The sequence below is a fragment of the Pan troglodytes genome, chromosome 16 (genome assembly GCF_028858775.2).
Source record: "Pan troglodytes isolate AG18354 chromosome 16, NHGRI_mPanTro3-v2.0_pri, whole genome shotgun sequence".
NCBI lineage: Eukaryota > Metazoa > Chordata > Mammalia > Primates > Hominidae > Pan > Pan troglodytes.
In genome coordinates, this window is record NC_072414.2 from 32,119,616 (window position 1) to 32,132,842 (window position 13,227).

At 42.1% G+C, this 13,227-nt stretch overlaps 1 protein-coding gene across 5 annotated transcripts in view; it reads left to right on the forward strand.

Annotated features, from left to right (window-relative positions):
• The first annotated feature begins 2,412 nt into the window (after positions 1-2,412).
• Positions 2,413-13,227, forward strand: part of BUB1B (BUB1 mitotic checkpoint serine/threonine kinase B) — a 60,499-nt gene continuing 49,684 nt past the window's right edge. The window contains exons 1-4 of one of the 5 annotated variants that reach the window (XM_510299.7): positions 2,413-2,698; positions 6,494-6,637; positions 11,520-11,579; positions 11,995-12,139. In XM_510299.7, coding sequence (XP_510299.5) covers positions 2,664-2,698; positions 6,494-6,637; positions 11,520-11,579; positions 11,995-12,139 — 384 coding nt within the window. In that variant the 5' untranslated portion in view covers positions 2,413-2,663. Of the gene's footprint in view, positions 2,699-2,841; positions 6,638-11,519; positions 11,580-11,994; positions 12,140-13,227 lie in introns of all 5 variants that reach the window. The other 4 variants (XM_009428788.5, XM_063794726.1, XM_063794725.1 and 1 more) reach the window with 4 other exon arrangements.

Consider the following 13,227-nt stretch of genomic DNA (forward strand, 5'->3'; position numbering starts at 1 on the left):
GACATCTTGCTTCTGCTGGTGTCCACTGTGGGATGCTGATGTCTGGCTCCAGGGAGGGCCTCCCTGTGCTCTCAGAATGGCCAAGTGAGGCTGTGCCCTCGGTGCCTGGGCACGAAGGCAGTGCTGTTGGAGGCTGGCATCACACAGAACCAGCTTTTTTTTTTTTCCTTTTTAGAGACAGTCTCACTCTGTTGCCCAGGCTGGAGTGCAGTGGCATGATCACAGCTCACTGCAACCCCCGCATCCCGGGTTCAAGCGATTCTCCTGCCTCAGCCTCCAGAGTAGCTGGGATTACAGGCATGCACCACCACACCCAGCTAATTTTTGTATTTTTAGTAGGACGGGGTTTCACCATGTTGGCCAGGCTAGTCTTGAACTCCTGACCTTAAGTGATCCGCCCGCCTCAGCCTTCCAAAGTACATAGAACCAGCTCTTAAGGCCACTGCCTCAGGCCCTCACTCCACAAAACCATAAGTCCTTGGGACCAGGCCAAGAAAGGGTCACAATCCAAGGTGGATATCCTGTGCCCCACTCACTCCAGTTCCCCCCAAGCCCACAAACAAACGCTGCTGCTTTCAGCATTCCTCTTCCTCAAAGGCAAACCTTGCTTGCTGGGAGCTCCACCCATCAGTTCATGGGACATCCCTAAAAACTCAATTTCCAAATTAAACCACAGAGCACCTTCTGTCATACATTTTGGAGTTTTGTTTTACCTACCTCCTTCTTTTCCCGTAGTGAAACAAGCAAGGGGTTTAGCCTGAATGCATTCTACATCGTACCAGAGTTTATGGGGAATCCGACTAGGTTATAGGAAAGACTGAGATCAAAAGACCAAACGCTACGTTTCCAAGATTGTTTGTAGGAAATAGTCAAAATTGAGAAGCTGTAGATATGAACAGGACACCCTGTTGAAAGAAAATGAAGTTCTAGGCCAGTACTGGCATAAGGTAAGAGATAAAATGAGCCAGTGAGAGAATCCCACGCACCACACCTCATATGATCCAGGAAAGCTTCCTGGATGTGGAGGACTTCGATGTAAAGAGTAACCAAAATTTCCTATGAGGAATCACCCCTTCTCCTCTCTCAGTCCCAAGGTGAAACACATGACTTGGTTCTGAACAATCAAAGCCCTGAATCCACTATCCCCAGTGACTGTTTGGGAGGAAGGGGTTAAGCAGGGTGACTCCTAAGTCTGAATTTGAACCTGTAAGGATAAAGTCGTGAATCTGTTACCCAATGGAGAATGACAATAAGCCAACAACAAGAGTAGAGGCGAGAAATGGAGAGAGGCCCAGTCCACATGAGTCCTGGGTTAAGCTTTATCTGAAGTCTTTTATATATAAAAGACAGTAAATTCTCTTTTCCGAGTAGGCCGATTTAAGTTGGATTTCTACTTCTTTGGAATCTAGTCCTGATGATTCAGAGGAAAGAAGGACTTATATAACATGAACAAAGACAGAAAGCTGGGAACTAAGAACCAGAGGGTAGTAGACAGTATCCTCAGCACCTGCCTCTGGGAAGTGCCACCTCTCTGACCATCCCCACAGTCATAAAGGAGAACTCCCCTGTACCTGGGCTTTCTTAAATGACCCTGTTCCTTCCTCAAGGTGGCTAATGCCTGTAATCGCAGCTACTGCGGAGGCTGAGGTGGGAGGATCACTTGACCCCGGGAATTGGAGGCTGGAGTGAGCCATGATGGGGCTAGGGCACTCCAGCCTGGGCAACAGAGCAAGAAGAAGACCCTGTCTCTAAAACAAAACCAACCAAACAAACAAACAAAAAGACTCTACTCCCCTGGTCATATCTGAGCTATCACAATTTCTTCCTCAGAAAATTGAAATTGCGACGAACAGTTTAATGTCAGTCAAGGCTAGTCTCCTGAAGGGGAAAAGAGGTAACACCTTGGGAACCATAGCATGGCTGTGTTTACTGCTTGTGGACTGAGCAGAAGAGAAAGCAAGACAGTATCATCACTTTATAGATGAGGAAAACTGATGGTCAGAAAGATTATGTAGCTTGCCTAAGGTTGCACATTTGGTATGATTTTACAGAACTAGAATCCAGCTTTTTGAATTCAAGGGTGGGGCAGGAAACAGCTAGGTCAGTGGCCTAAGAACTCCGGACGGGTGAGATTTGGGGCAGACAGCAGGGGTAGTCACCCTACAAGAGTCACGCCAAGTGCAAGCACTCAGAGACATCTCCCAACACTCAAAACAGCAAAGAAGTTCTGGTGCTTTAAGTGTTCCTCGCTCGGCTCAGAGACTCGCCTTTGAGCCGCGACTCAAGACAGACCTGCGGAGAATTTGTTTTGCCTAAGCCTGCCGCACTTCCATGGCCATTGAATCCCAAAAACTACAATTCCCATTATGCACCGCGAGTTCGCGGACTAAACCGGCATAAACTACAAGCCCCAGAATGCCTTGGGCGAGACGCGAGAGCACGGAGGAGCGGAGGGGCGTGGCCACGTCGACCGCGCGGGACCGTTAAATTTGAAACTTGGCGGCTAGGGGTGTGGGCTTGAGGTGGCCGGTTTGTAAGGGAGTCGTGTGCGTGCCTTGGTCGCTTCTGTAGCTCCGAGGGCAGGTTGCGGAAGAAAGTCCAGGCGGTCTGTGGCCCAGAGGAAAGGCCTGCAGCAGGACGAGGACCTGAGCCAGGAATGCAGGATGGCGGCGGTGAAGAAGGAAGGGGGTGCTCTGAGGTAGGTACGGGAGAAAGCTGCTGGGGGCTGGGCCTGAGAGGACACGGCCTGGTAGGTAATAGAAGGCTCCGCTCGGAGCAGTCGAGGGGGAGATCGGCACCGTCAGAACAGACCCCACCGTAGCCTCCTTCCTTTTGGAGTAGAATGCCGGAGGTGGAGGTGAAAACGCAGTGGACTGAGGGCACGTGCGAATCCTGCCGCATCCAGCTTCAAAGCGAAGAAGGCTGCGGGACCCCAGCGGAACAAAGAGTTTGGAAGTTGTAATGTGGTCTGTTTGTAACTCAGCTCAGCCACCTGCTAGTTGTTTGACCTTGGGCAAATCGTATGTATGGAAAATGCTGATGTTAATACTGCCTTACGTGGTTCTGGGGGAATTCAAAGTATTTGTTAAGTAACTGCTTCCAAATAAGCGCTCAACAAATGGCAGGTGCTATGCCAATAGCACAGAGATCTAAAAGCCTTTAGCCAATATCATAGAGATCTAAATTATGCCAATAACATAGAGATCTAAAAGCCTTTCTCTGCATGTTTGCGGCTTTTCCTTGTATTAAAAAAAACTATATTGCAGTTCTAGGTTGGAAATCTGTATGTGTTTTCACTGTGGTGCCCGCAATACCTAAATAAGTGCTATGTCATGGGCTCTTTCATTCATGTAACAAGTATTTTTTTGGCTAAGCTCTGAGTGCAGCAAATATACAGACACAAAAATCTCAACCCTCATGAAGCTTAAGTTCTGGGATGGGATGAAGATGGGGGAGTCAGACAATAAAGACAAACTGTTAGGTGGAGATGTGGTCAGTACTAAAAAAAATAAAGCAAGTGGGTGTAGTGAATATTGGGGGTGGGGATTGGTGCAATTTTAGCTTAAACACTAGAGCCTCACTGAGGAGATGTTATTTTGGTCAAGACTTGAAGGAATCTCAAAAGCTAGAGGTTCTATATCTGAGGGGAGTACAAAGGCTGAGGGTGAGAGCTGGGGGAGGAAGTTGCACCTGGCATGTCCAAGGCCATTGTCACTGGAGCAGAATTAACTAGAAGAGTAAAAGGATATTATGTAAAAATGGTGAAGATGCAGATTGTAAGGACTTAGCTTTTACTCTAGTTGTAATCAAAAGTCATTGGAAGGTTTTGAGCAAAGGAAAGACATAATCTGACTTGGGTTTAAATGGGGTCACTTTGGCTGTAGTGTTGAATACACTAAAGGCAGAAAGGATGGAAGCAAGGGACACCAGTTAAGAGGTTATTGAAATAATTCAGCTCAAAAGTGAGTTGAGCCAGGTGGAAAACAGTGGAGATGATGATAAGTGGTTGATTTCTGTATATATTTTGCAGGTAGAACCAGTAGGACTTGCTGACTGACTGAGGGATATGAGAAGGGCATCAAAGTTGGCACTAAGATTTTTGGCTTGGGTAACTGAAGAATGGGATTGCCATTTATTTGAGAAAGAGGAAGACTGTGGGAGGAGCAGGTCTGGGAGGAAGTGGGGGCAGTCTTAGCTCAATTTGGGATATTTAACTGAGATAGTGTAATTCACTATTTTTAAGAGCAAGAGAAGAAAGTTCAGATGAATTCAACAAACAGGGCATAATAGTGTTATATCTTGTATTAGATCATGGACATACAAAAATAAATGGCATAGCCCTTACCTTTACAGAGTTCACACAATATAGAGCAGGTCCTGGTATAACATCGTTTCGTTATAATGTTGATGAGAAAAAAAATCAATTCATTGCGGGGCTGCTGTGTATGTGGAGTTTTCATGTTTTCCGCATGTCTGCATGGGTTTCCTTAGGTACTCCAGTTTCCTTCTACATCCCAAAGATGTGCCTGTTAATTGGCGTGTCTAAATGATCCCAGTCTGAATGGGTGTGAATGTGAGTGCTCCCTGTGATGGAGTGGTGTCCTGTCCAGGGTTGGTTCCTCTCTGAGTTGCTGAGATGGGCTCTGGCCACCCTCAACCCCGAACTAGAATAAGTGAGTTGGAAAATGAATGAAGGAATGAATACAAATTACTGTAAAATAAAAATCTGTAAAGGCTGGGAGCAGTGGCTCACACCTGTAATCCCAGCACTTCGGGAGGCTGAGGCAACAGGATTGCTTGAGCTCAGCGGTTCAAGACCAGCCTGGGCAACATAGTAAGACCTGTCTCTATTTAAAAAGTTTATATAAAGTGTGTATGATAATCATACAAATGCATGACAATAAACAATGCCTTATGAAAGTGCCCAGCATGCCCACTATAATGTTACTATTTGTTTTTTGAACTTTGTGGTGGTAGGAGGTACTTCTTGAAATTTTCACTCTCAAACATTTATTCCTTGAGTTAACCCACCAACACTATGACTGCAGTCATTCACTGATTCGCCAACAATAGGGTAAATGATTATTTTTTGTTTTCATTAATTGTTCTTAAGTGTATGGATAGCTCACATTTATTTCAATATTTAGTATTAAAAATGTTTGTTTCGAGTCTTTATTCAGAAGTTTGGTGACGTTTTTGTGACCAGAAATATGCCATAGGAACTTAACTTTTGTTTATGTCCATCAGCCTGTGGTAAAATTAGTTTTGTTACATGTCATTTTGATTAAAGTCATAGTTTCCAAGAAGCTGTCTCTAACGAGTTTTCAGAGCTCATCTAGACTGAAGTCCCATATAACTTTCACTCTATTTCAAAGATAAGTGCCAATGTGTCTCTCTTTTTGTTTTAAGTCCAGAGGTAATGTCTCTTAGAAGTAGTCTTCTATCTAACCGTTGCAGGGCTCTGAATTGCAGAATACGTAATGGGAATTACCTCCAAAACGTTTTGGGGGTTTTCTCAGTAGGCTTGGTAGAATTGGGTGTGAGGATGCAGGGAATTGTGACTAGTAAACTGTGTTTGTTTGCTTCTGCTTTTAGCTACTTATATGTACAAACTTCAGTTTTGAATCATCATTGAAACATGGGACATTAGTCTCACCCACACTTTGCTAATTTTAATGTTTTTTTTTTGAGACAGGGTCTTGCTCTGTTGCCCAGGCTGCAGTGCAGTGGTGTGATCATGGCTCACTGCAGCTTCGACCTCCTGAACCCAAGCAATGCTCCCACCTCAGTCTTCTAAGTAGCCACGACCACGGGCGTGTACCACCACGCCTGGCTAATTTTTCACTTTTTGTAGAGATGGGGGTCTTCCTATGTTGCCCAGGGTGGTGTTGAACTCCTGGGCTCAAGCACTTCTCCTGCCTCAGCCTCCCAAAGTGGTAGGATTACAGGCATGAGCTACCGCATCCGGCACTAATTTTAAATTAAACTAGATGATGCATTCAATGGTAGGCATAGAATTACTTGTTGCCTTTTTGTCTACTTTGCCAAATTTATAACACTTTTGTTCCCTTCTTTTCTTTCTGCCTTAAGCCCTATTCATTTTTCTTTTTCTTTTTTTTTAAAGAAAGAGGCAGGGTCTTGCTATGTTGCCCAGGCTGGTATCAAACTCCTGGCTCAAGAAATCCTCCCACTTCGGCCTCACAAAGTGGTGGGATTACAGGTGTGAGCCACTGCACATGGCCATGCCCTATTCTTATAGTACTGTCTACGATATCCTTGCCAAGTTGTCTTCCATCAGGCAATACTGTAGCCATAAACTTGAAAAACAGCTAACAAAGAAGCTTAGGCATATAATAATAATAATAATTCTGTGTCAGTCCACTATATTCAACCCAAGACCATGAATAATCACCTTTCGGAAGACATTTACAATAATCTAGTGCTATAATAGTCAATGTTGGTATGAGATTTACATTTGTTTCCTTCTTCACAGTGAAGCCATGTCCCTGGAGGGAGATGAATGGGAACTGAGTAAAGAAAATGTACAACCTTTAAGGCAAGGGCGGATCATGTCCACGCTTCAGGGAGCACTGGCACAGGAATCTGCCTGTAACAATACTCTTCAGCAGCAGAAACGGTGTGTAGAATGGCTGAGTCTCAACCTGTCGTCATTCATCCCAAATGTTGTAGATAACGTGGGTGTGGATCCATGACAGATGGCATAATGAGTACTTTTCAAAAATTGGTAGTATGAGAATCTGTTCTCTACCTGCTTTCGTATCACATGACAGCTATCTGAAGATGCCCTCAGGTATAATTAAGAACAAGGGCTATAGGATTTCATTTCACTGTGGTGCAGCGAAACTCTTTTTATCAATAGAAATACATTTTATACAGGGGGGCAGCGATAAGCATAGTAAAGCAAGTATTATATTGCAATGCTTCCCAAAAGTATTATGTTAGGAAGTTATTTTTGAGAGTATGACAAAAAAAGAAGTGGTCTCCAAAGACATGTAAACCTCAGAACAATTGAATTTATACCAGAAAGTTCTCAATAATGATTTAACAAACTCTGGATCAATAAAAGCTGAAAAATACTCTTATGTTATTCAAATGGACCTGTGGATCTCCTTTAACTAATACATGTTTTGATAAATATGCTTTTTAAAAAAAAGGTAAATCAGAATATCAGTTTCTACCTTCAATCTCTGACAAAAAGAAATACTGCCATTACTGGCAAAATATCATAATTTGGGATTATAATGCAATGACTATTCTTATTCATCTCTTTGGATTTTTTTTTTTATTTTTTTTTTTTAATATGACAGGGTCTCCCTCTATCACCCAGGTTGGAGTACAGTGGCCTGATTTCAGCTCACTGCAACCTCTGCCTCCCGGTTTTAAGTGATTCTCCCACCTCAGCCTCCCAAATAGCTGGGATTACAGGCGTGCGCCGCCACGCCTGGGTAATTTTTGTATTTTTAGTAGAGATGGGTCCTTGCCATGTTGGCTGTGCTGGTCTTGAACTCCTGAGCTCAAGTGATCCGCCCACCTTGGCATCCCAAAGTGCTGGGATTACAGGCGTAAGCTACCGCACTCAGCCTCATTCATCATATTTTTTCATATTACATGCATCAGTAGATTGCTCTTTTTATTGCTGAATAGGATTTCATTTATTTATTTACCAATTGATGAATATTTAGATTCTTCCAGTTTTGTGCTTTATAAATAATGTTGCTATGGACATTCTTGAACAAGGCTTTTTGTAGACATAATTTTCTCTCTCTCTCTTTTTTTTTTTTCTTTTAGAGACGGAGTCTCGCTCTTTCGGCCAGGCTGGAGTGCAGTGGCATGATCTTGGCTCACTGGAAGCTCTGCCTCCTGGGTTCACGCCAATCTCCTGCCTCAGCCTCCTGAGTAGCTGGGACTACAGGTGCCTGCCACCATGCCCAGCTAATTTTTTCTATTTTTTAGTAGAGATGGGGTTTCACCGTGTTAGCCAGGATGGTCTCGATCTCCTGACCTTGTGATCCACCCGCCTCAGCCTCCCAAAGTGCTGGGATTACAGGCGTGAGCCACCGCGCCCGGCAGTAGACATAATTTTCATTTCCCTTGGAGTGGAATTGTTGGACCATAGAATAGATGTATGTTTAACTGTTGAAGAAACTGGTTTACCAAAGAGGTTGTAACATTTTACATTTCTACCAGCAACTCATGAGAGTTCATTTGTATCAAATCCACTCCAGTATTTGGTGTTGTCGATCTTTTTCGTTTTAGCCATTCTAGTTTTGTGGAGTTGTGTCTCATTACTTTGCATTTCCCTGGTGACTAATAATGGTGAACGTTTTTTCACATGCTTTTTGGCCTTTTGTGTATCTTCTTTTGTGGTGTATCTGTTTAGATATTTTGCCCAGTTTTCAAATTGTGTTGTAGGGGTTCTTTATTTACATTTCCCAGGAGTATAGATTCAAGTTTCCCTGATTCAAGTTTCAGGAGCATAGATTCAAGATTCCCTGAATCTATGCTCCCAGTAGGGGTTCTTTATATAGTCTCTATACTAGTCTTTTATCAAATATATGTGTTGCAAATTTTTTTTCCCTCACCCATGGCTGTTTATTTTCTGGGTGTTTTTTTTTTTTTTAAACTGCTAAGTTTTACATTTTGATGAAGTTCAATTAATTAGTGTTTTTCTTTTATGGTTAGCACTTTTTGTGTCCTCTTCAGGAGACTTTTGCCTACCCCAAAGTGACCAAGTTACTCTCTTATGTTTTCTTTTACTAGCTTCATTTTAGCTTTTTTTTTTTTTTTTTTTTTGAGACGGAGTTTTGCTCTTGTTGCCCAGGCTGGAGCTCAATCTCAGCTCACTGCAACCTCCACCTCCCGGGTTCAAGTGATTCTCCTGCCTCAGCCTCCCGAGTAGCTGGGATTACAGGCACGCACCACCACGCCCGGCTAATTTTTTGTATTTTTAGTAGAGATGGGGTTTCCCCATGGCCAGGCTGGTCTTGAACTTCTGACCTCAGGTGATCCGCCCGCCTCGGCCTCCCAGAGTGCTGGGATTACGGGCATGAGCCACTGCGCCCAGCCAAGCATTATTTTAGCTTTTATGTTTAGGTGTATGATTTTTCTTAAATTTATCCTTGTATATGGTGTGGGGTTGGAGTAAACAAGTTTTTTTCCTCTCATATGGGTTATCTTTCTAGTTGTTCTACCTCCATTTGTTAGATTTTTTTTTTCCTTTCCTCATTGAATTGCATTGGGGCCCTTTTCAAAAATCATTTGACCACATATGTGTGGGTTATTTCTGGACTCTATATTCTGTTCCATTGATCAAATTGTCTGTCCTTTCACCAATAAAATACACTGTTTTGATTAGTTTTACATAGCAAGTCCAGCAGAGTGAGTTCTACAGCTTTTGTTCTTTTCAAAATTGCTTTAGTTATTCTTGGTCCTTTGCCTTTGCAAACAAATTTTGAAATCATCTTGTCAATTTCTAGAAAAGAGCCTACTGAAAAAGAAAAAAAAAAAAAAGGCTGGGCACGGTGGCTCAAGCCTGTAATCCCAGCACTTTAGGAGGCCGAGGCGGGCGGATCACCTGAGGTGAGGAGTTTAAGACCAGCCTGACCAACATGGAGAAACCCTGTCTCAACTAAAAATACAAAATTAGCCGGGCGTGGTGGCGCATGCCTGTAATCCCAGCTACTTGGGAGGCTGAGGTAGGAGAATCACTTGAACCTAGGAGGTGGAGGTTGCGGTGAGCCGAGATTGCGCCATTGCACTCTAGCCTGGGTAGCAACAGCGAAATTCCGTCTCAAAAAAAAAAAAAAAAAGAAAAAGAGAAAAGAAAAGAGCCTACTGGGATTTTGATTACATTGGTTTGAATCTATAGATCAATTGGTAGGATTGCTGATTTTTATCAGTAGTGCCTTAGATTTTATTGTTTTACCATTTCTGCAGATAATCTCATTATTTCACACTTTAATTGCCATATTAGCCCCATAACTGTGGTCCCTTCTTCTAATGCCTGGCTATCCTTATAAAGTTGCTTGATTAATCTTTCTGAAATCTTATATTTAAGATGCCCTACAATTAAAGAACCAATAGTGGCTGGAGTAGATGGAATCCAAAGTCTTTAAATTTACATTTAAAGCATGTGCTTCTTACTTCTCCAGGGGTCTCCATTTGCTCTCGGTACTGACTTTATGTTATAGCTTAGGGTTCACTCACCTTACTTTGGATGAGCTCTTCCACCTTCGTAATTTTATTCAATATTAGTTTCCCTCTGTCTTGAAAAAACTGTTTTTCTTTCAAATTCCATGGTTCCTTCAGAGTCTCACCTTCTGAGGCTGCTTCTGTGATACCTTCTTTTGACTTCTTAAAGCCTTTACTATCCATTCTTGGCAACTGTAATTTAGTATCCTGCTTTGTATTACTAGTTCATCTTTCATTTGTGTACTTTGTTTTTCTTATTAGAGTATAAATTCCCATGTGTCAGGGACTAATTATTTTTAGATCAAACATAACTGCTTATCCAATTTTTATTAATCATTATCCAAATTCTGGCCTATTACCTAATTCTTCCCCTCTATTCTAACTGGTCAGTCTTAATTTGGTCTTAGCCCTCTCCCTTTCCCAGCTTTTTATAGTCATATTTTACGCTTTTTTTGAGGTATTCTCCAAATCATTTATGGTATTATTCTTCTCTGACCAATGTTACCCATGGAAGTTTTTTTTGAACTTTAAAATTCTTATTTATATATTTGTTCATGTGTGTAAACCCTTTACATTTAAGACTAGTCAACCTAATAAGAAAGTACTATTATTATCCCCATTTTACAAATGAGGAAACTGAAAACAGAGTTTTAAGTAGCTTGTCCGTGTTACTCAGCTTGTGATTGGTGGAGCTGAATTTGAATCTAGGTTGTCTTGTTCCAGAGTTCTTAACTGCTGTGTAGTATTGATACTACTTTTCTGTATGTTGTCTTGAAATTTGTTTCTCTAATTTCTATATATTTTCTCTCTCTTCTTATGTTAAGTAGAATCTTAATTATTTCTCTTCTTCTTTTTTTTTTTTTTTTTTTTTTTTTTTGAGACAGAGTCTTGCTCTGTTGCCCAGGCTGGAGTGCAGTGCTGCAATCTCTGCTCACTGCAGCCTCTACTTCCAAGTTCAAGTGCTCCTCCCACCTCAGCCTCCCGAGTAGCTGGGATTACAGGTGCTTGGCACCACACCCAGCTAATTTTTGTGTTTTTAGTAGAGATGGGGTTTCACCATGTTGCCCAGGCTGGTCTCAAACTTCTAACCTCAAGTGATCCACCCCACTTGGCCTCCCAAAGTGTCGGGATTACAGGCATCAGCCACCATGCCTGGCCTTTTTCTATTCTTTAACAAACCCATAAACTCTAGTGCAATAATTTAGATCAATATTACCTACTTATTACATGAATAAAAATGGAAGTGATACTTGTTCATTGGCTGTTGTCACTATTGCATATGCTAACTTTTTCTGTTTACATTTCAGGGCATTTGAATATGAAATTCGATTTTACACTGGAAATGACCCTCTGGATGTTTGGGATAGGTGGGTCTTTTTATTTCACAAGGACAATAGAAACATTAACAGATAAGTCCTTATGGCCATGTTTCTCAAATTGGGGTATATGGAGTGTGTGTCAGAGTAGACAGTGGTGTCCTGGGGGCACAGAGATCCAGAATAATCATAATATATCTTCCTGAGGTGTTTAAGATTCAAGAAATTTCAAGTTTATGATGTACAGCTTTGAACTACACCCTTCTATCCCTATCCTCAGTTTTCCCCAGAAGCATGTACTAGAGATACTTTGGAGAAGTTTGAGGGATACAGGCTTAGGGTATGTCATTGAGGACCTCAAAAGAAACATACTTTACTTCTGCTAAAATCCAGAATGGGTCTTGGAGCAAGAACAAAAGTACATGTTCAATTTAAAATGTGTTCTTATCTTTTTCTTCCCATTTAGGTATATCAGCTGGACAGAGCAGAACTATCCTCAAGGTGGGAAGGAGAGTAATATGTCAACGTTATTAGAAAGAGCTGTAGAAGCACTACAAGGAGAAAAACGATATTATAGTGATCCTCGATTTCTCAATCTCTGGCTTAAATTAGTAAGTCTTTCTCAAGTGCCATCTGAGTTTTAAACATTAAACTAAGAGATTTTCTCTAGAGGTATCTGGTATACCAAAAAAAAAAAAAGTAAAACAGCCATTTTGAACCATTTAGTAGATTGGAAACATTTAATAAATATGCAATACTTCTTAAATTGGTTCTACTTAAAGGTGGACTTAAATATAGTATAATAAGGTATTTTCACCCTTTTAAGATTGATCGCAAAGTCTGTAGATCTCTCAGTGAGTATGGATTAATAATTTATTTTATGTTTTGAAACAAGGTCTCACTCTGTCACCCAGGCTGGAGTGCAGTGGCTCCATCATGGCTCACTGCAGTCTAAACCTCCTGGGCTCAAGCAATCCTCTCGCCTCAGCCTCGTGAGTAGCTGGGACTACAGGTGCTGTGCCATTACGTCCGGCTAATTTTTAAATTTTTAATACAGATGACTTCTCTCTCTGTTACCCAGGCTGGTCTTGAACTCCTGAGCTCAAGCCATCCTCCCACCTTGGCCTCCCAAAGTGCTGGGATTATAGGCGTGAGCCAACACCCCTAGTCTGGATTACTTATTTATTTATTCTAAACATAACTGGGTGCAGTGGTTCATGTCTGTAGTCCCAACACTTTGGGAGGCTGAGGTGGGCTGATCGCTTCAGCCCAGGAGTTCAAGACTAGTCAGGGCAAAATTGGTGAAACCCCATCTCATAAAGTACAGAAATTAACCAGGTGTGGTGGCACAGCACCTGTAGTCCCAGCTACTCAGGAGGCTGAGGTGGGAGGGTCGCTTGAGCCCGGGAAGTCCAGACTACAGTGAGCCGAGATTGCACCACTGTCCGCCAGCCCAAGTGACAGAGCAAGATCCTGTCTCAAAAAAACAACCAAAACAGAAAAACATAATTGGGCCATTCAACTGTACTGGAGGAGGAGGTGCAGGAGCTAACATTTGGCAGCAGTGTGGTTGTTTGGGGAAAAACTTCCCTCTGTGATTCTGGTATCCCTTTCACTCCTTTATGAAAGTCATCAACATAAAGAAGTGATATTTTAGTTTTTTATTGGTCTTTGGACTTTTTTCACCTAGTATATTGCT